Source organism: Corapipo altera, unplaced genomic scaffold (genome assembly GCF_003945725.1).
Source record: "Corapipo altera isolate COAL_440 unplaced genomic scaffold, ASM394572v1 71, whole genome shotgun sequence".
Classification (NCBI taxonomy): domain Eukaryota; kingdom Metazoa; phylum Chordata; class Aves; order Passeriformes; family Pipridae; genus Corapipo; species Corapipo altera.
Window position 1 is genome coordinate 6,747,742 of NW_020884916.1, and position 21,327 is coordinate 6,769,068.

A 21,327-nucleotide genomic window follows, 5' to 3' on the forward strand; every position below is an offset into this window, starting at 1 on the left:
GGTCTTCAACCATCTGTGGTATCAAGACATGACTCATTATAAACTGGACAGTGTATATATTCCACCCCGAAACATTCCAGCAAAAGGATAATGAACACAGAAATCTTTCCCCCCTTAGTGCCTCTGGGCAGGCACATCAACTCCCTATCCCACAAAACACTTTTGCAGTAAGAGCCAGGTGAGTATCCAACGTGTGTTCATTGTTTACATATTTATGCAGAAGGGCTGTAAATTATTTCACTCTGCTTGACCTCCAGAGCAGCATCCAGGCACCAAACCCCAAATTCAGCAGTGCACGGGAATCAAAATCCAGCTTGGAATTTGCCAATCACTGTACACACGTACCGGCTCGTCCACCAGCCCACCAACACGCTCCGCGTTGAAAATCATCTCCTTCACATCAAGGGTCTCATCAATTACCTGAAAATGGTGCCAAAAGTGTTTTATGAAAGGAGCCACACAAAACAGGGTGGAAAAGGAAGAGGCAGGCAGACTAGAGACCTTCAATGAACACTAGCAAAGGCTCAGAACCACCTACCATCTCTCTCTGCCCTGGTCTCAACAGTGTGGGATGTTCCCCACCACTTAAAGCCACCAGAGTCAGTAACACAACTACATACCTCCAGACTACCTCAAACTAAAGCCCCAAAGAAAAAAACGATAAAAAAATAGGTCCTAACTTTGGAGCCAGTATTTCTGTATAAGATCTAACACATGGCTTTAAAACAGTTTTGAAAGGAAAGTCAGAAGGTGACTTTTTTATTTTTTAAAGCCCAGGGAACTGAGGTACAGCAGCTGCCACTAGAACCTTGAGAATTCTCTGCACTGTAGACAGAGCCAATACCTGCTGGGCCACTTGCCTTCAGAGGAAGGTGAGGCCTTTCCTGCCATGACGAATAGGTGGGAACACAGGTAGAATACACCAGCACTCAGTGTGTTCACATAGCAAGCTACCTATGAAAATAAAGGGACATCAAAGGGTCTCTGCTTGGGAAAAGCAGCTCCTAAATCAGAGTTCTCCAGCTCAGACTGCCAAAGATCTTGAGCTGTCCTTCCCTCCCCCTCCCACCCTTCTGATGCTAATCAGTATTAAGAGCCTACAATAGTCACAAACTGACTCCCCCACACCAGATGGATAATGAACACACTGACATTCTGTGAGCAGGAACAAGACATGGAAACAAGCCACTGCTATTAATTAGTGTCCACGGCAGGCTTGGCTTCCCAAAATAAAGATGGAGAGCTCACCACATTTTCATCCACTTTGTTCTTGCTGTTAATCACTTTTTCTTCAGCGCCAATCAGCCCGTCCAGCTCAGTCATGCCAGAACCTGCAACAAAAGAGCAAGGAGAGCCCATCAGCCCCCAGGACACTCTGGGAGGGTCACTTATATCTGCAGAGGTGCCATGGCTCGTGTTTAACCGCTGAGTATTAACCTGTCTTCATGCTGCTGTGTCAGAAGGGAGCTCACAAGCTATGCTACAGTGACAAGTGATTAGGGGGGACTGTTAATGAGAGGAAATGAGGTGGCAATGAGAGGAGCAGACAGGACTCACCAAAACCAGGCTGAAGTGTCAATGCAGACATACTGCACTAAGTGCTGCTGTTAGAAGGCCCCAGGCAAGGTGTAACACAAACTGTGAGCACAGTGACATCTGCAAGTATCACCCCGGGGTCACCAGCACCTCACTTCCCCGGGATGGAAGTGCACGCACACCCCTCTGCCAAGAGCCAGCACACAGGGAATGCCTTCACTCCCACAGGTAGCATCACCCATCCTTTTGGAGTCAGGCACACCAACAAGAGCCTCAGGAATGAGAATTCCAAGGTCAGCCGGTTCAGTTCTATAAGGAGCGGCTGTCCCGTATCTGGCCCAGAAACAATAAATCCCAGGGCAAGGGAGGAGCAGAGAACTACAGCAGACTTTGTACCAGGACATCACTCCCCCATTTCCAGGCTGGAACTAGCACAGGCTCAAGAGAAGGGCATCAATTAACAGAAGGAGGCTGCTCTGCATAAACTGCTTTGATCCAAAGAGTTTATAAATAGACCAGATCAATAAGAGAAGAGTCTGATGCAAACTGCTTTGACCTCACATAACACAGCATATTGGGATAACACCAGTTTTCCCCTGTCAGGAGGGACAATGTCACGTCCTTCACCACACCTGTGACTCACGGGTGCAAAAGCAGGACAGCCAAGCCTCAAACTCGCACTGGGATCCTTACAATGAGGAGCACGAGGGGAGGGAAACACCACTACAGCACTTGAGGCTTTGCTGGTGACTGCAAACCCCTCTGCACGGGCTGCTGAGCTTGCAGGTTGCCTAAGACGTTATGTCAACTGCTGCTGAAGTTGGCAGCATGCTCTCTGATGAGCTGCAAGGAAAGGTTACTTGGCTCCAAGGCAACTTTTTACAGTGACAAGCTTTTATTGCCTGAAAATGCCACGGAAATAATGTTTCGCTCCAACTGTGAGGCATCTTGGGGTTTAGTGCATCCCGTTTTTCTCTGGAGGCAGTAATCAGATTCCGGGCACGGCCAAGGCTGCCAGTCTGACTTCTCTCGGCTGTCGAAGCAGGTCATGTTATTGTGGAAGTCAATGATTGGGATTTTCAGGAGACACTGGTCACAAACAGTTTGCACAGAACTACTGTGTCAGCTTTTGGCCTGTGGCTGCTTCATTCCAGTCTCTGGAGCCAAGGCAGCACAGTCTCCAGGGCAGGCAGTTCAGCTTTGCTATTTGTCCCAGAGTGCTGTACAAAGTAACAGATCCAGCTTTATGTAGCTCAAAGGTATAGTTTAAATTATATACTTCCCAGGGGATAAACCCCCCACACACCTGCACAAAAAAAACAATCCCAAAACTCCCTCAGAGCCCTCAAGCAATTCAATGAAAAGGGAAGGAAGAGAAGGAACTCTGTCCCCAGGTCATCAGAAACTCTTACATTTACTCCAACAGGGAGAACTAGCACAAATTTAAAATTTATCACCTTCAAGTCAACAAAGCAGTTGTCCAAAAATCTAGCAGATAAAAAAAATCAAACTAAAGGCCATCCCAATTCTTTCCAGAGTAGTCAGCACACTGAATCAGCTGTACACTGTTCCACAAGAGGGATGAAGGTGACTTACATTTGTAACGAAAAGCAGGATAATGAGAACAGTTTCAAGCTATCTGGCCTTCATGGTGCTACAGAACTACTTGTGCTCATGTGAATGGTTATTAGCAAAATCCTTTGCTCTCCTTTGAGGTCTGCACTATGTATTTGGAGCCAAAGGCAGATTAAAACACTGGGTTTACTCCTCACACAGAGCACATGTAGCACTGATCTGCAAGAGCCTCACATTTCTACTGCTCTTTACCTGAGACTGTGTTGCTAAACAACATGTTGATTTAATGCCAATATTTCTATGCTGCTCTTAAAGCCTGTTTTTAGCCAGGCACTGAGTTACTGCAGAATTAACACCGAGCTAAGGGAGAAATGGATAATCACATGGACTTTGCTGGTATGGAGAGATGCTACACGCGAAAAGGTGATGCTGAGGAGACACGAAGGAGGAAACTCCTAATTTATCTGTCCCAGACTAGCTGCACCCTGTGAGGACATTTAGCTGGGAAACAAAACACTCATTCCTGGTTTAGTGGTGTCATCAGGGATCAAGCACAGATTCCACAGGAGGCACAAAAGCCTCTGGACTCCACCAGCATGGCAAGGTTTAATCTGAGCAGTGTCACATGAGAGGTGCAAAGTACCACAGGGCTGCAGACACACTGCCACCTTTCTCCAGGGCAAAGGAGCCCCTCCACACACTCCAAGACTCTTGTGAGCCCATCAGGGAGGAACACACATAATTAGATGCTCAGACTAAGTAATTTCTTTAACTCTAGCCCTAGACAAGCAAATTGAACGTTACTGATCTAAGTGAGAGCAGGGAAATGAAAACCAAGGTGAGCATGGAACTAAAATGAAGCTATCAGACACACTGAGGAGGTAGGAGAGTGATTGAAAGCACTGTGAGGGAGCAGCTTAGAACCAACCTTTTTTCATTGGATGGTACAAATCCGGCTGAGGATCTAGCAGGAGGGAAAACAAAAACAAAAATAGCAGAGAAAGGAGATTAAGAGAGAAAGGAAAAAAGGCTTGTGCATGATTTCTGACTCAGACCCTGGGAAAAGCTTTTAGTCTACAGCTTTCTTTAAGCTCAGGACAATGTTCAAGCATTTTTAAAATACCTTCACACGCACACGTCAGTTGTCAACAAAATAGATATGTATTTAAAAAAAAAATAAAGAGAATTCCTGCAGTCCTTCAGCAGGTCACGGCACAAAGTCTTAATGTTACATGAGAGCATTTTGGTTAAAGACTGAAAATTCAGAGTCAAGCCACACTGGAAAACTTTAATACTTGCTGCAAAATGAAAAGAGAGAGGGCAATTTTGCAAAGAGGAGAATCAGAAAATCAAGAGAGCAGCTCAGAGTGGTACTGCCTCTCCAATGGACAGATACAGGGTACCGCTGGGGCAACTGCTTTACTCTTACATCACCCAAAGGGATGGAGCTTTCTCTGTTCCAGCTGAGCCTACAGACTACAAAACCACACCAGTGAGTCTGATTTCCAGCTGCACATACCTTCACTGTCGGGCACGGCTGGGAAGGTTTTCACCTGGAATGGGCGGAAGGGTTTGCCATCCAGGGGGATCTCTTCGCTCTCCTCAGAGCTCACTCTGACATCCACTGGGGACTCAGAAATGGAGGATGTGAACTGATCCATGTCTGCACGCTGCTCCTGGAGCAGCTCATCTGAAAGGAAGAAGAGGAATTATTCCACAAACTGCACGAAGCCTGGCAGGGACAGAGAGGGGCAGATGGTTTGAACCTCGCTGAGGCAGAGCTGCAGGGGAACATGCTCAGGGCTGCCAGGTTATTTATCTTGCAGGCTCTGAAGTCTCATCTGGAATTCTCAGTAAATTTTCTTATTTGTTAGAAATACATGCAAATAAGGGCCAAGAGGCTTGATGTGGCAAGAGAGTTTGGCAAGATGGGATTAAACTATAAAACTGGAAACCATCTGCTTATTTTTATGGACCTTTTTCACCTTAGAGAGACAGCTTTGCTATTCTGAATGTTGTTGATTTTTTTTTAAATGGAGACAGTGAAAGTTCTTGGGAACAAGCTATTCTCACTGCCTGTGCTACAAACCCCAGAGTGTCTGCCCTGCGGTACCTAAGCCTAAGCCCAAGTGCTTGTTGTCAAGGGCATCCCCCCAAAGGACCTACCAATCATTTGGGAGCCCACTGGATATAAAAGCTTGGAGTCTTAACACAGCATATGAACTGGCACACACACTCACCAATTTCATCCTGGATTTCTTCAGCCACATATGGTACCTTGTACAGCAGAGACAAGCTTTGATTCATCCGCTCCTCGATCACATGGAGATGTGTCATCACCTGCAGATGTACAAGAGTGTGTTGGAGTAGGCATAGACTGTCAGTCACTTCATGGTTCTTCCCTTGCTTAATAAAATATCTACAACTGGTGGGTCTGCCATGGGACACAGGGCTATCTAGTCAATTCTCTGACTGATCTCTCCACCACATCACTCTTCCCTGGAACTGGCCATCTGTATATGTTGCTCTCAGTATTTTGGGAAGTGTTGGGGGTGAGAGAGAGGATTCAGCTGACTCTTGTAACCAGCTCTCCGCTGGAAACACCAAAATACCACCGAGGTTGGTATTTCCCATATGCCAGACAGGGTCATAATTCATCTCCTGCAGCAGTTGCAAGTGCTTTATTAAATGGATTATCATCCCTGACTGCTAGAAAAAATACAGGCAAAGGGAGTACACAATATTATTTATCAGCTCTGGTCTCAGAACAAAGGTGCCTTTCATACCAACGGTGGCATTACATTTGTCCGACACCCGCTCACTGGCAACAGTGTTCTCCCTTCATTTGAGAAATACATTCGAACTGTGTGCAACCTCCAATTGCTCCTCTCAAGCACAGTAAGCCCAGCGGTGAAGTCAGGCCTGACCTGAAGAGGGTGCTGCATAATCAGGGATCGCACAGAGCTTGGAGAACATTTATATGGACGGCCCAACATTGAAAAAACCCAAGGAGTTGGACGGACCTGCTTTACAGTCTGATGTGTGCCTGACCTTTAAGAGTAAGGATGAAAGCAATTTAATTTTATATGTGGCAGCTTGTCAATCAAGGGAATCGATTGAGGAGCTTAAAGTGCAGCTGAAAAGTAAAGGGAATGGCAATTGAACTGTACCACCCACATCCCTCGCACGTCGATCTGTTGACACTGCAGCCTTCAGAACGAATTAAGGACTGCTCAGGGTTTAGCACAAGAATACAGTTCACACACTCTCTCTTGGGCTCTGGCAGCAGAACAAAGTGTTGGGGTGGACTGTGCTTGATGTGTCTCCGAAAAGGCGATCGCGAAAGGCACTTATGCTGCCCAGCATAAGTGCCCCACCCCTCCTGAGGATGTGCAGCTGAGGGAGGATCGCACTGAGTCACTCAGCCAGTGGGAGACAACCCGGGAGACACGAGGTGAAGGTTCACTGCCAGTACCCAGAAACAAGGTGACACTCATGGGGCCTGGTACCTCCAAGGGTGAGGTTCACTTCTAGAAAATCACTGTGATACTGCTCTGCCCCTCCCTGTCCTACTCGTAACCCAGGATATTTCCATCTCCTGGTTATACACTTTTTAATGCATTTTTCCTCAGCTTATTTCTTCCACTTGGCAGCACTGGATGTGCTCTACTACACTGTCTCCCTGCAGCTCTCTGTTCTTTTCCCTTCTCCTTATATTTCATACATTACAAAATTCAAAGATATTCCAAAGCAGCATATCAACCACAAACTGGAACTGGGAAAACATTCCTAAAGCTGTGACTGGGCAGTCAGTACTCTCTGAGCCCTTATGAACAGACCTTTCGATGTTATCAGGCCATTCTTCATTTGAATTTTGAATCAGTTGGACCTTTTAGATAACCTTCTACCATTTTAAAACAAATGAAAACAAGTATCAGGACATAATTCCAAAGATTTGTGTAGTATCTGTAACTATTCTTGCCAGGTTTCAAGCAGCACATTCACACACACTACCCAGTAGGAGGAAAATTATTTTCTACCTGTTCAGGAGTACGGTATAGTGCAACAGCACAACGTACACACATCAAAACAAGACTTGTGATAAGGTTAACAACAATGATCAAGTGCTTGGAAAGGGTTACGTATTATGCTTTGCAAACCAGGCAATAACTCTGCAGAGGCACAATTCCCACAACCCCCCAATACAGTGAAGAACAAGCCTAATGAAAGGAACACAGGCATGAGGTCTTAGAGGGTGTGAGGAAGGATGTTCAAGGAAGACCAACCTCTCAACAAATAATTTCATGGGTGCTTTATAAAAGGAAATACAATACCAATACTGAACTAGTTCTAAATCCCTTGACTTGTCATTGTGGCCAAAATAAATCAGAGTTTCAGTTTTTTACAGAGTCAAGCACCAAGGAAAATTGTGCAGGGAGTGTATCTGGTGAGAGGGAGAGCTCTGCACAAGGGCAACATTGCTATAGTACCCAACAACACAGGGCTCTCAGAGCCTCTGACAGCCAGGGCTGGGTGAAAATGAAACCTCCTCACCTGGGACTTCATCTGTGCAGCCTTCTCGGGGTCCACTGCCAGGACGTGCTGGTAGTGGCGGATGGTGTGGAGTCGGTCCTTGTTCTCGGCACGGACGTAGCGCTTCAGGGCCTGCAGGATGCGGTGGGGCTGGGGAGGGGAGCAGGGAACAGCTCAAACACACGGGAGTCAAAATCAGATTCACAGCTGAAAACAGCACCTCAGATGGGAGCCTGCTTTGGTGTTGGACAGATCTGTCACCTGCACTCACCTCTTAGATATTTTCTCTTTAAATTATGCCTGTTTGACTCAGAACGCATTCAAATCAAGCCTCTTTGACTCAGAACACTTATTAATTAAGCCTTTTTGACTGAGAACACCACACCTTCTGAACTGTGCCTTATGGACACCAAACAAAGTAGAGGGCTTTTTCACCAGCGAGTCAATTAGGAGTCCCACTGCCAAGTCTGCAGCACAAACTGCCACAATGGAGAAAGCTTTCCCAGGAACCTATTCCCAGTTTCTGCCCTGGCAAGTCACAGGCCACCTTCTCATCAAGACATTGCCACATTCCATCCTACCCAGTGCTGTCCTGCTGTAGAAATGTGGGGGAGAGCAGCTCACCCGTGGTGGGTCAGCCTGCAGGGCAGCCAGGTAGTTCTCCAGGGCGATCCGACGGCGATCGTTCAGCATTGCTTCCACACGAGCCAGGTGAGTTTCCACAAGCTGCTGCTTCTCACTTGCTGCTTCCTTCTCCAGAGATTTCACCATGGCCTGGAAGTGCTAGGACAAAGAAAGTTGTCTGCATGAAATGCCCTGTGTGACCAGGGTCACCTGCTCTCACTCATGTCACTCCTTAGAACTAACAGTCACTGTCAAACTCCATGTCTAACTCCTTTACAGGAGTAGGAGAGATGCTGATGCAGACTTCATCTTTGCAAATTCAATAGTGACAATTTGCCTTCCAAACTTCCCTCATAGGCCATTACAAAGGTCTGAAGAAGGAAAATGACCTTGCACATAAAGATCAGGCTGTGCTGAATGACTGACACAGTATCAACTCTTTCCCTCAACCCTGCAGTATGGAAACAGGATTGATCCCTTCAGCCTGGAGCCATTAATTTGAATTTGCAAGGGTTTACATATTGCATAGGTGATTTTCCATCAGTTCACCTTCAGATCAAATCTCTGTATCTTCTATTAGAAAGGTCATAACCCCTCCAAAAGTCATAGCATCTCCAAACCAACCAGAACACATGACTAAGTGTTGTTATGTTCCACTAGAGATGATGGTAAACTCTTGGACTTGCACATAGTTCCAAACAGTGACTTACATTAAAAAATGCAGAGAGAAAACTGTGTTCCAGGATAAAATCCAAAGTGGGATGAAAAGCTGGAGTCAGTCACTTAGTTCTATATTGGTCTGAGGGAAATTCATACAGTTGTCACTACCAGAAGAGCCTTCCCCTAACAATCTCACACCACGAATATCCTCGATTAACTTCACAGTCCAGCTGAACTCCCCCCGTAAGGCCCAAGATTGGCATTTTGGCAGCAAAACAGCTTTATCTGCTGTCTAAGCGGTTTTCACTAAGTCTGCCCCAACAGGAAACGTGTGTCCACAGAGCCAGGGGCTGAGTCTGAACCAGACTCTGAGGCCACTGGGTAGTGCAAAACAGGCCAAAGGTCTGAAATTACAATTTGGCTCTGCTGTCGCTACGCTTGAAGGGCGAGATCACTTCCTACTAGTGGGTCTAGGAAAGGACCTGGCACAGGGTCAGATCATCTCCAGCTTTAAGAACAAAGAATGCAGTTGAATCAAACCTGCTCTAAAAGGCAGCTGTTGACAGAGCAGGAAGGCTGTGCTTCCATCTCAGTCATCTTCTGGCTCTGAATATTACAATCTCTCTAAGTAACTTTCCTCTTTAGGTCCTTCCACTCTTACCTGGATGAGAGTCTGCCTTTCTGCCTTGGGGAGATTTACAGCTTGGTGCTCAGCTTCCTCCCATTCCTTTTTCACCTGGACAAAAAAACGACAGACATCAACAACAGACAAATTTACATCTGATCTTTGCAAACTCATTTGCCTCCACAGGCAGATCCTGCCACAGCCTGGCCAGGTTTTGAAGGCACAATAGAGCTGCTGTGGGGCTTAAAAACTTAAGCCCCCTGGGCAGCGAGCCAAGTACCCTCAATGATTCACAGAATCCCAGTATAGTTTGGGTTGGAAGAGACCTTAAAGCCCATCTCATTCCAACATCCCTTCCATGGGCAGGGACACCTTTCAAGCCCTGTCCAACCTGGCCTTGGACACTTCCAGGGATGGGGCAGCCACAGCTCCTCTGGGCAACCTGTGCCAGGGCCTCACCACTCTCTGAGTAAAGAATTCTTCCTAACATCTAATCTAATCTAATTCCTCTCTTCCAGCACTGCAAAAATAAAAATCTAACTGCCATGGTGTGGTCATACTGCAAAAAACACACGGAAGGCTGGAGACTGGAAAGGAAGCCTTTCCACCACCAGGTTGCCCAGACAAAGCCGGGCAGCAGGGAGGCAGCAGTGCCCAGGCTGAAGGCACACACTCACCCGGTCCATGCGGTTGTGGTGCCTGACCTCCAGCTGCTCCTTGGCCTTCTGGAAGCGGGCGTGCTCGTTGTCATCAGCTGGGGTCTCAAAGTAGACATCCACATCATCAGTGGGCACTGCCAGGACAGGGGAAGCGTCAGCAGGGCTTGGAAACCTGGAATCCTGGACTGCAAAGGGCAGGGCAGGAGAGGGATCTCCACGCCTGCATCATTAACAATCTGCCAGGTTGAGTCTACTGGACCACCTACCACGAGTCCAGTTTGGAATCTCTGAGCTGCCAATTCACTGCACAACATCACCTCAAAACACAGCCATGCACTGTGGCGACCAGTACCTGCTCAGCCTTCCCAGTTCTGAGATGAGCACTGCTCAGCTCCAGAAACAGGGACTTGGATGGCAGGATAAAGAACTCCTTTTCTCTTCCCTTCCACATTGGCTTTGGATGGTTTCAGTGACATTCTGTGCATTAGCTGTTCACTAACAAGCTGGCTCCAGACATCATTAATATGATTAGGGAGCTTTGACAATAAATCTGCACAAAACACTCCCCAATATTTTACACTTCAAACCTACCTTCCCTACCAGATGCACCATGCAAGACTAACAGGCGATGATATTAGACAAGACAGCGACAGAAGGAGGCTCAGTGTGACAAAGTGACTTGTCCAATACGTTGGATGGTTTGTAACTTCAAGACATCCAAATTCGACAAGGGGAAAAACAAAATTTCGAAACAGATAAATTTCAAGCATCTGCAAAATCCACACCAGGGACTCTGTACGCTGTGTTCTGCAGTTTAGGAAGTGTTGAACCAAGCTCCTGTGCTACAGTTTTAGACACTACACATCCCAGAGCCTTTTTAAGAGGAACTGTGGCAAACGATGCACTCCATCATTGCCCTTTGCCTGAGGGAGGGCAGAAAGGGACAGTTAAGGCAACCTTTCATCCGTATTAGTTATTTTGTGGGGAAAACCTCCAACACCTCATTGAAATAGAGCATGCTTCGGAAAAAAAATAATCTGGCACTTCAGCATTAACACAGGAGAAGAGTTTAACACGCACCTGCATCCACCCACCTTCCCTCTAACTGGGGGAAAATAGTGGGAACATACAACACAGGTACTTTTGTGTGCAAAGGACAATGTCACATCAGTGCTGGATTCTGGGCCTGCTCATGGCATTTCTGAACCAGGCTTGGACACAGATAACCCTCTTCCCAACCCCAAATCCCTCTGTAACAGGACAAACTTTTGTCCCAAAAGCTCCTGACATCCGCATCTTTTCTTTCCCTGCCTCAGTCAGATCAGCCCAATCTAAAGCGCTTGCATGAAGCTCATTTTGTAAACAGGATTATGGCTGCATAGTCAGGCTGCCAAGCCCCAGATAACACAAAAAGCCTTTCAAAAAGCTTTAATGGTAGCTGAAGTGGAAGTGCTGGAGTTCAACAATAAGATTAATAAGGAGGTTAAAATGTTTTTGGTAGTTTTATCATCTGACATAAAAGCCAGTTGAAATGGGTGCCAAAAACCTCAAGCACTCAAAAACACAGGGATTGAGTCGTGATTCATATTTCATACTGAGCTGAAACTGGGAACCTGATTTCTATACTATTTGTCTGATATTTTCCAAAATTAAAATAGCAACAAAATGCCTATTACCAGGAGAACAGTGAGTAGCATCCTGCTTTTCAGGACCCACTGGTCAAACACAGGCATGGTAACATGACTAGGGGGAGCAAGGGCTTCCTTTCATTTGTTTTGGAAAGAAAGGCAAGGTCAGAGACAGCCCCTGGTCCCAGGTTCAGACCTGAAGAGGACAGCTGAGCCCTCGGCAAGAGTTGCAAGCCAACAGGGAGCACAGACAGCATATGGTGAAAGCTACTTTTCCCAGGAATGATCACCCTACGGACCTAGGGAAGCAGAGACAGGAGGAGACTGCTGCAAAGAGACAGACACCAGAACCAAAGGGAGAAGCTACAGACGGGTCCTCTCTTGCCCCAGGCAAGGAGGAGGAGACACCACACGCCAGACAGACAGTGGCCAGCTGCAAAGGGCCAGTGGGAGGCAGGACTTACTCATCTTTTTACACACAGCCATACAATACTCCTCTGACTCAAAATTGTTCCTGTTGCCTCCGCAGCCTCCATATATAAAGCGAATGCACTTTCTCTTGTTAGGGTCGAAGTACCAGCGAGGCATCACAGCCCGGCAGGGCCCTGTCAGGGCCTCCTGGGAGCAGACAGCTGTGTGGAGATGGGGTAGAACGTGAGCTATGAGGAGCACAGGCCTTGCTCAGTGACCTACACAACGCAGGGGTGGCTCTGCCTCACACCTTCCTCTGGGGCACCAGAGCTGGCCTCAACAGCAGGAAATGTTTATCAGAGTCTCCCAGTTTTTCCCTGGCCTGAGACTCAAGATCAAACATTCTGACCAATATTAAGGGTGCAGAATTGCTTTCAGAGGAATGACACGAATGGAGAAATTAGTTGTCTCAAAAGAATTATTTTTCTGTCCCAGGCCTTTGGGGTGCTGGGACATCAGAGGCTAGTCCAAAAGCAACACAAATGAACAGTTATAAATATCCCTCTCCTTCCAAATTCTTCAGTGACCAAAGGGCTTCTGTCAGTTCTGGGGGGCTTAACGTGGCCAAAGCATACATCATAATGTCAGGGAGGTGCCTGCACATGGTGCTTTGGAGTGAGCTGAGCAGCTCACTCTTTCTCAACATGGAGCTCTCATTGGTGATTTCTCTTTAGCCAGGGACCGGAACAGCAAGGATCTGTTCTGCTGATGGCACAGCATTATGCCCTGGGTGCCCCAGGGGGAGATCCTCCACTGTATAAAACCAATGTGATGGAACAGTCCATTAAAGCATCCCAACATGTCCTGTTTGCTGCATTCTGCCTGGACAGACACTCCACATCTTACACAGGGGAGGTGTAAGAGCACAGGAAAAGGCAGGCTAACCAAAAGGAATGCCAGCCTCAGTTTTTAAGTTTTGAAACATCTGTGTGCTAAATATTAAAACTCCGTGCAGCCACGGCACGTGGATTGCTTCATGGTCAGCCAGCAATAGCAGTTGGGCTATTCTGAGGCAAGAGAACAAATACTGTGTATAAATCAGCAACTGTTTGTGGTACTAGGAGAAAAAAAGCAGTGTACCCCCAAAACAGACACCTCAATCATACTACTCCAAGTCTCTTTCAATACCTGCAGACCTGTAACAGCCCTGGACACGTATGAGCTAAGCCTTGTTTCGGCAAGTAAAATTATCTGCAGCATGCTGGCATTTTACCAAAAAGATGCAAGAACTGCTGGCAATGATTCAGTGATCTGGAGCTAATTGAATTTCATTCCCTCTTCCCTCCTCTCTCCTCTACAGACACTTCTACACACAAAGTATAGGACATCACATAACTGAGGCACCACGCCATCAACCCTCTGTGAGGGCACTGACCACCGAACAAAAGCTGCAGTGGATCTTAATAATGCACAAAGGATATATTATCATAGAACAAAGTTGGGCCAGGTTGCTGAGTTTCTTTTGTGGAAGAGAAGTGTTTATGCAAAGGTAGCACTAAGGATGTTTCTCACTCTTAAATAGCCAGATAGCACCTTGGTGCCATCTCTGCAGAGTATGGCCCACTTCTAGCTTCCTTTTTGTATAAAACACCAAACCCAAGATAATCACCCCCAAACAGGGATTTTAAACTTATGGTGTGCCCCAAATGCCTCTTTTAGATTTTCCAGAATTCACAGATATGGTTTTTCTGACTCATCATTGCACCTTGGTGGAGGTGCTTGTTCAGCGTGCCAAACACTGGGCTCCTTGCCAGCAGAACTGCTGTTTATCTGCAAACATATGGCCCGTGCTCTCGAGAGTTAATTTCAACACTTGAAACACAAGCATCATCACCTTTCCTCTGTTTGCTAACTTATCTGGCAAATAAAACTTCCATGTGGCATTTATTGACTTGATCAAAACCCCATCACTAACTGACAGCCAACAGGGATAATCCCAAGGGAGGAAGAGGTCTGGATGCTGGAATGTGTCTTACATTTCATATCACTGCTCACTTCCTTCTCAGCCACAGCCTTGTCACTGCTGGGCTCTGTGGGGGTCTCCTCGTTGTAATCATCCACCTTGTAGCTGTCATAGTAGTAATCACGGTCTTCCACCACGTCCTCTTCCTCCTCCCCTTCGTCGTCTTCATCCTCATCTTCCTCCACAGCTGTTCCTGTGAAGTCTTCTACAACTGCCTCTGTAGGGAACTCACTAGAAGGATATGGTTATATTAGAGGGTAAAGTTAAGGCTGATCAGGGACATACCAGAATAATGACTCTCTTTCCAACTGTTCTAGAAACACTAGAGATGAGAAAAATAAAGGTAGTGACTGTTGATTGGCCCATCACCCACAGCAACAGGACATCTCTCATTTCCTTGAATTTCCCCATCAGTTTTCCTCAGGAAGTGAGAGCCTATCCCTGAGGGAGGTGCCTGCTGTAGAATCCTGGAATGGTTTGAGTTGGAAGAGACCTTCAAATCCACATCGTTCCACCCCCTGCCATGGGCAGGGACACCTTCCCCTATCCCCAATCCCAAGCCCCGTCCAATCTGGCCTTGGACACTTCCAGGGATGGGGCAGCCACAGCTTCTCTGGGCAACCTGTGCCAGGGCCTCACCACTCTCACAGACAACAATTCCTTCCCAATATCCCATCTAATCCTGCCCTCTGGCAGAGGGAAGCCATTCCCTGTGTCTTGTCCCTTCAGACCCTCGTCCTAAGTCCCTCTCCAGCTCTCCTGGAGCCCCTTTAGGCCCTGGAAGGGGCTCTCAGGTCTCCCTGGAGCCTTCTCTTCTCCAGGTTGAGTGACCCCAACTTTCTCTGTCCAAGGATGAAGGGAGAGGGGCTGTTGAGCTCCTCCAGTAATAAAAAAGTCATTTGTCCTCCTGCAAGGCTCCTTCAAGCTCAGGATACAATTCAGAAGCACAGAAATTCTCTCAACCCTCAGCACAAGGGAGTTGCTGTGTGAAATATTCCCAAGCAGCCTGTGGTAACACCTACACCAGTAAGAAAGAACCCTACCTTTTGTAAAGGTCATAGTCTTCATCCTCCTCCTCCTCCTCTTCCTCTTTGGACAGAGCCTCATCCACAACCTTAGTCTGAGGACAGCACACATATTCTGTCCCGTGGAACTGGTCCACCCCGCAGGGCAGCAGCATCCCATAACTGTGCAGGATCATCCCCTCTGTCAGACAGGCCTAAAAGGAGAGCCCAGCCAGGTCAGTTTAGCATCGTGCCCTTCCTTTGGATAAACCTCAAGTTTGCCTATCAGAGATCCCAAGAATGTGACCAATGGTTTAAATTTTACAGCAAAAACACAACAGCAACATATGACCTAGGAGTGAACGTCAAAGGAAAGTGGATTTGAAACTTGTAAGGGCAAAAAAATCCCCAGAAAATTCCCAGATTCAGAGCTTCCTGCCGTTAATGTATCACACCCTGGCCCCAACAAGTGCTGGTTTGTCAGCCTGGTAAACTTCAGGAGAAACAGCTAAACATTTTGTGCCAACTCAAGGGAGAGAGCACTTGAAAGAACCAGAACGGGTGTTTGCTTTTCTGGGCTAGCTGATTCATTAAACGTTATCTATTAAACTTTACACTGGAGTAAGTGAATAATAGCTCAGATGGACTTTGTGTCAAGATTATTTTAACATGCTGTAGATGAAAATCAATCAGATAATTCAAGTAAAAAGTTAAACGCAAACTATGATCAGACATCACGTCTATACACCTCTCAAGTTAAGGAAATACTTGGCTTTGCCATACTCAGTAAAGAATGAAGTAAGAAAAGCTTTATTATGCACATCAGAACCCTTTTGTGCTTTGCTTTGTTACAGCAAGGATTTTAAATGAGCCAAATATTGCTGGAAAAGTTCTCCAACTACATTTAAAACAAATGATTTTTCAATTTGCTAGACATTAACAAGTTTATCCTCAATTAAAAGGCAATTCCTCTAGTACAGCTTTATTTAGAGAGGTCTTTGCTCACAGGATTTTAAAGAAATAGGAATTTTAACTGGAACATCCTTAACCTCATCTTTTTCAGCACCATCACAACTGATCATTGTGCTGCTGCTTCTACAATTGCTGCTTCTACAAAATAGAAAACATGTACATTTTGTCATGATCCTGTTTTTACTACCCCAGCTTCAAATGGGTGTGCAGAGCATTTGCAGCAGTTTAGCTAGTCAGATAAAAAACCAAAAAAACATCCCAAAACCACGGGTTGGATTTATCCTGAGAAGATAATCCATCTCTTATGTAAAACCTCCACTAATCAGTCCCAACGAAACTCAGATTGCTCCCAGGCAAACCCTCCCAACCAAATCCCCAGCAGCAGCAGGTACATTAAAGTAAAATGTGCAAGAAAAACAGGAACTATGCTATGCCCACTGCAGCTCCCTGGAAAGAGGGATGAAGCACTGGTTAAAGCAGCATCCCAGAGAGCTGATTTCAGTTCCTAGCTCCATGATCTGGATAAGCGACTTAGGACAGCTTTTCATGAGGGAACAATAACTCAGTGGTTCCACAGGTTTTTTGGGTCACCTGAGTACTTTTAAATGTTCATTTATTTCCTTGCTGTTGCCTCAGTCCATTGACTGGAACATGGGAATAACAGCCCAGAGATAAACACTGCTATGCTCCAACACTGCATGCATCCAAGTGCAGACTAAACTGCTGCTCCAGCAGCTGCATTACCTCCTTTGCCACAGTGTGCCAGTGCTGGTGGCTCTCACACACATCCATCCGCTCCTTGTGGAAGAACCGGCACTTCTCGGGCACCAGCAGAACGTCGCTCACAAACTCACCCACTGAAAAACACACAGTAGACACAGGTCACACCTGCCCAAAGCCACCATCAGAGCCCCTCCAGAGCACACATCGTGCATGTGGCTTGAAGGGTTGGAATATTCCTAATGGGAACAAGTCACATCAGTTCTGAAAATTATCTCTGAGAATCTACACAAAACCAGTCTGAATTTCCACGGTAGAACCAGGAATAGGGGCTGACTGCTGACCTTGAAGGCAGAGTTTACAGTGCAAGTTAATAAACTGTTGTTCAAGGAACCAAAAGAACTGACTGAAGAGATTTCACTCAAGTCTTTGAAAAGATTGTGTCTGCACACAGAAGTTTTCAAACCACTTAATCCCCTATTTCTAAATGAGTTGCATCACATCAAAGCTCCTTCACACACTGGCTGCTGCTGAAACAACCTGGAAATTTTTATATGCCCTGAGTGTTATCTATGTTTTCAGTATCTGAGCAGGTCTTGTTTGGTTTGGTTTTGTTTTGTTTCCAGATGGTTTAATTCAGGATCAACTGCAGCACATTCCCTGCCTGGGACAGTCCTTAAACAAAACACAGAGGGCTGGAAAAATAAAAACTGTACAGCCCAAAAACCAGAGTACAACCCGAGTCAGCAAATACGCTGTATTGCAACATTTAGAAAACCACAACCTCACCAGTACGAGGAAACTCTGGCACAATCTTTGTGCCAAAACCAGACTTTTGCTTTTGAGGAAGATGGGAGAGAAAGAATCGGTCTGCTCTACAGACTCTGTATTAGTTGGACTTAAAAGTTATTTAGCCTAAATTTCCATCATCATTCAGTGTGGTACCAACACATGGAAAATAAGGATCAGAACTAAGTGAGCATCGCTTCCTGTTCTTAGCCCAGAAGTCACAGCGAACACTGGGATCCAAACCACGGTATTTTCTCCAAGTTGAGGTTTTTCTCTCTTTCTTGCCGATTTAAATGCCACATTCAATAATTTTAAAATAAGGGCGTGACTAGATACTCTAAGAAGATCAGGAAAAGATCTTCAACTGTTTCAAAGCAACATTCCCTGCACACATGACCAGCAGTTTTAGGAATCATTTGTTAAAACTGGAGAAAAGGTTTTTAAGTCAAAGGCCTTTTCTCACAGTCTCCAGGGAGTACAATTCTTTGTTCAATCAATCTTCAACACTATCTTGTCAAAATATATTTTAAATATTCTGCACACCCAATGTGTTTTGCAACCCCTCAGTATTGATACCGAAGGCTCATGGACGCTTCTACAGAGAAGTTAAAGAGAGTTTAGGGACAATTATCTGATGACAATTGAAGATAATGGAATCAACTGGCCTTCGTCATCCCTTTGCAGTTAGTTACATTTTAAACTAAGAGAGATGTTATTTTCCCCATTTTCTTATCTCAAAACAGCCCAGTTAGAATTTTGAGTTAATAATCTTTTCTCCTTCCCTATCAGTTTAATAAGTTAAGTAAAAAAAGTTTAAATGCTCCTGATAAGAAAACTAAACCTGAGCAAACTTTAAAACCAAGAGATTGTGGTTCTGTGGACTGAAGGCAGAAGGCTTTGGGTTCTCCTCTTCACCTTTGAAATACAAAGGACCTTTCTCTGGTGAAGGGAAGCAGAAAGGGTTAAACATGGTATGTTTATATCCCACCCAAGATACAATGTGCATTAAGGCATCAAGGAAGACACAAGCAGGAATGGGAATGAAATCCCATAGTTTGACTATAATCACAGAGAAACACAAGATCCTTTTACAACCAGCAATTTGTGGAGTGCTAAAGGAGAAGGTGCTTTATAGACGTGGACTCCTGACTTGCAGCTTGCATCTGAAAAGCAAAGCTGCCTCCCAGGCTGGGGTGTGCAAATCATGCACACTGTGAGAGACACAGTTCATGAAAAACCTGAACACACAGTTTAATGCTTATCAAATTTTAGGGCAGCATCACTACAATCAGCTTATTTTTCAGCTGGAGAATAGGCTTGGGGGAGGATTATTTCTGAAAGAGATGACTCCTTATAAATCCAGGGATCTTGCTTTCATCCTTATTTCCATCAGAAGTTCTCTGTATAATCAGCTGGGTTTGGTTGCTTCCCAAACCTGAATTTCCACATCTATAAAGACAAGCACCTTTCTGCCAGGGTGTGTCCACCTTAAATTTCATGTTTAATGAAATGCTTTATGATTGTGTAGTGGAAGGTATAAAACACGGGACAAAGTACCCACATGGTTCTGCAGGTTTGCTGATGTTCTCCTCTGTCAAATCACATGTTAACCTGAGATATGGATATCAACTATGAAAACTGGTTCCCAATGAATGCTCCCAGCAATCAGACTCTCCTAAGACTTCTTATAGAACAAGTCTTTTCCAGTGGATGACTGAAAAAAACTCAGCCAGCTGGGACCAAGCTCAGTCCTGAGCACAGCCACGGAGCAGCGCAGCGTCAGAACCACCCCTGGGGCAGGGAGCACAAGGCAAACCAGTCACACACGCTGCCTGACTCCAGTGGGTGGGGACATTCTCCAAAGCACCATGAAGTCCATCACAGTTTATCTCCTACTCTTTCACAGTTCAAAGTGGGGACATGGGATACAGCTGCAAGAAGCAAGGCCTCTTTGAAACTGCAAAGTTTAAATATAGTCATTGAAATAGAATAGAGATCTCTTGCCAAGACCACAGCAGGAAGCCTGAGCACACTGAGCATTTAAGTCTCCAAGGCAACAAAATATTAAAGCTCCACAAAAATAGGATCAGAGTATTAAAGCCCAGTGTCTTTGTGATACTCAGATACAATAGCCTTCAGGTTTTTATGGCAGTTGCAGAGAGAATGGGAATTTCTTTCTCATGCCAGGCACCATTATCCCACCACAGCTGTTATCAAGCTGTCAATCTGCTCCAGAAAGGCAGAGTTCCATCTTATGGAAAGAAAAACATGGAAGTTGGATGTGGAAATGGCAACCTGATATGAGAGAACCCTTAGGAACTGAGTTGTTCCTGGGAGGAATTGCTTGCTCCTCTCACAGAATGCACAGCCCCCAGCACTCACCCAGGCACTTGTAGGGCACCACGATGTGAGTGTGGTCCTTGCACTGCTTCTTCCCACGCTTGCACCAGCTGTCAATGCTCACGGGCTGGTTGGCTTCCACCACGTTGGTGATCTGCAGGTCTGGGTACATCTGTTAACAGCACACACACAGAGGTTTCTCTCCAGAAAGGACACAGAATGTGCAAAGCAGCTCCTACCAGGAGTGGTGAGGTTGATTCTCTACATAGAAACAAGCTCAAGTTTGCACATGGACACACACACTCTCCTCTAGATCAAAATTAGGACAGCTGAAGATATAAAAAAGCTCCCAGCTGTCTGTCACACAGGGCTTGGGAAAGGAAATATGTCATCACTTCTGTGAGGCAGGAGATAGACAGGTCAGGGGCAAGAACCCTCACTGGCACTAAGTTGAGGGGTCTGGCTTTGCAGGCAGTAGAGGAGTATTTGTGTTTGGAGGAGATTTATCTGTTCCATTCTTTTGGGTGCAGTACAAAATCCTCTGGAAGAGGGCAATCACCAACAAAGAGGGTTTAGTAGCATCTTCAGACTCTCTCATCTCTTGTCAAGCCAACACGCACCCACCTCCTCAGGTTTCCTCATGCCTGCTCCATTTATGATGTATTCATTTGATCCTTATGTCCTGCTTGAGTTCGCAAGTCCAGACACTGACTTATATTTAGGCTTCTACTACGTAAACCAAATGCAGCCCCAGTTATATCAGCCTTGTAAAACCATTTTAAAAGTTTTTCAGTCCAGACATGGTGCATTCTGTCCCTTTCCCATTAAAAAAAAACTACATTCCTTGTGGTATTTTACAAGGCTGACAGCTCAGAGGAGCAATTAAAGACGCTTATCAAGGCCAATATGTTACAGCATATCTGGAGCACAGTGAAAGTAGACTATATCTTTTGCAATAAAGTATAAAGAGCTTAAAATACTGTCAACGTTTAAATGAAAATTTTCTTTCTAATATTCTGGTTGATGTGAACATGTCACTGAGACAGGTGTCAGGTTCCATTTGGTACCACATAGAGCAGATACTGGTTAACCTGCTCAGAGGCAGAACACTTGGGTAAGGCCCTGCAAACACAGATAAGGACACCTCTGACTTACAGACCAAGGACCTTCTTATGGCAGCATAAGCTGATCTAAGTCAGAGGTAGCTCCTAAATCCCACTGTTGTGTC

At 45.7% G+C, this 21,327-nt stretch overlaps 1 protein-coding gene across 7 annotated transcripts in view; it reads right to left on the reverse strand.

The window, feature by feature from the left end:
• Positions 1–21,327, reverse strand: part of APLP2 (amyloid beta precursor like protein 2) — a 45,968-nt gene that overhangs the window by 2,523 nt on the left and 22,118 nt on the right. The window contains exons 3-16 of one of the 7 annotated variants that reach the window (XM_027655458.1): positions 20,142–20,271; positions 16,995–17,107; positions 15,318–15,493; positions 14,288–14,505; positions 12,305–12,472; positions 10,231–10,346; positions 9,590–9,664; positions 8,269–8,427; positions 7,666–7,794; positions 5,352–5,451; positions 4,631–4,801; positions 4,040–4,075; positions 1,252–1,331; positions 346–420 (exon numbers count right to left, since the gene is read on the reverse strand). In XM_027655458.1, the coding sequence (XP_027511259.1) occupies positions 346–420; positions 1,252–1,331; positions 4,040–4,075; positions 4,631–4,801; positions 5,352–5,451; positions 7,666–7,794; positions 8,269–8,427; positions 9,590–9,664; positions 10,231–10,346; positions 12,305–12,472; positions 14,288–14,505; positions 15,318–15,493; positions 16,995–17,107; positions 20,142–20,271 (1,746 nt within the window). Of the gene's footprint in view, positions 1–345; positions 421–1,248; positions 1,332–4,039; positions 4,076–4,630; positions 4,802–5,351; positions 5,452–7,665; positions 7,795–8,268; positions 8,428–9,589; positions 9,665–10,230; positions 10,347–12,304; positions 12,473–14,287; positions 14,506–15,317; positions 15,494–16,994; positions 17,108–20,141; positions 20,272–21,327 lie in introns of all 7 variants that reach the window. The other 6 variants (XM_027655457.1, XM_027655463.1, XM_027655460.1 and 3 more) reach the window with 6 other exon arrangements.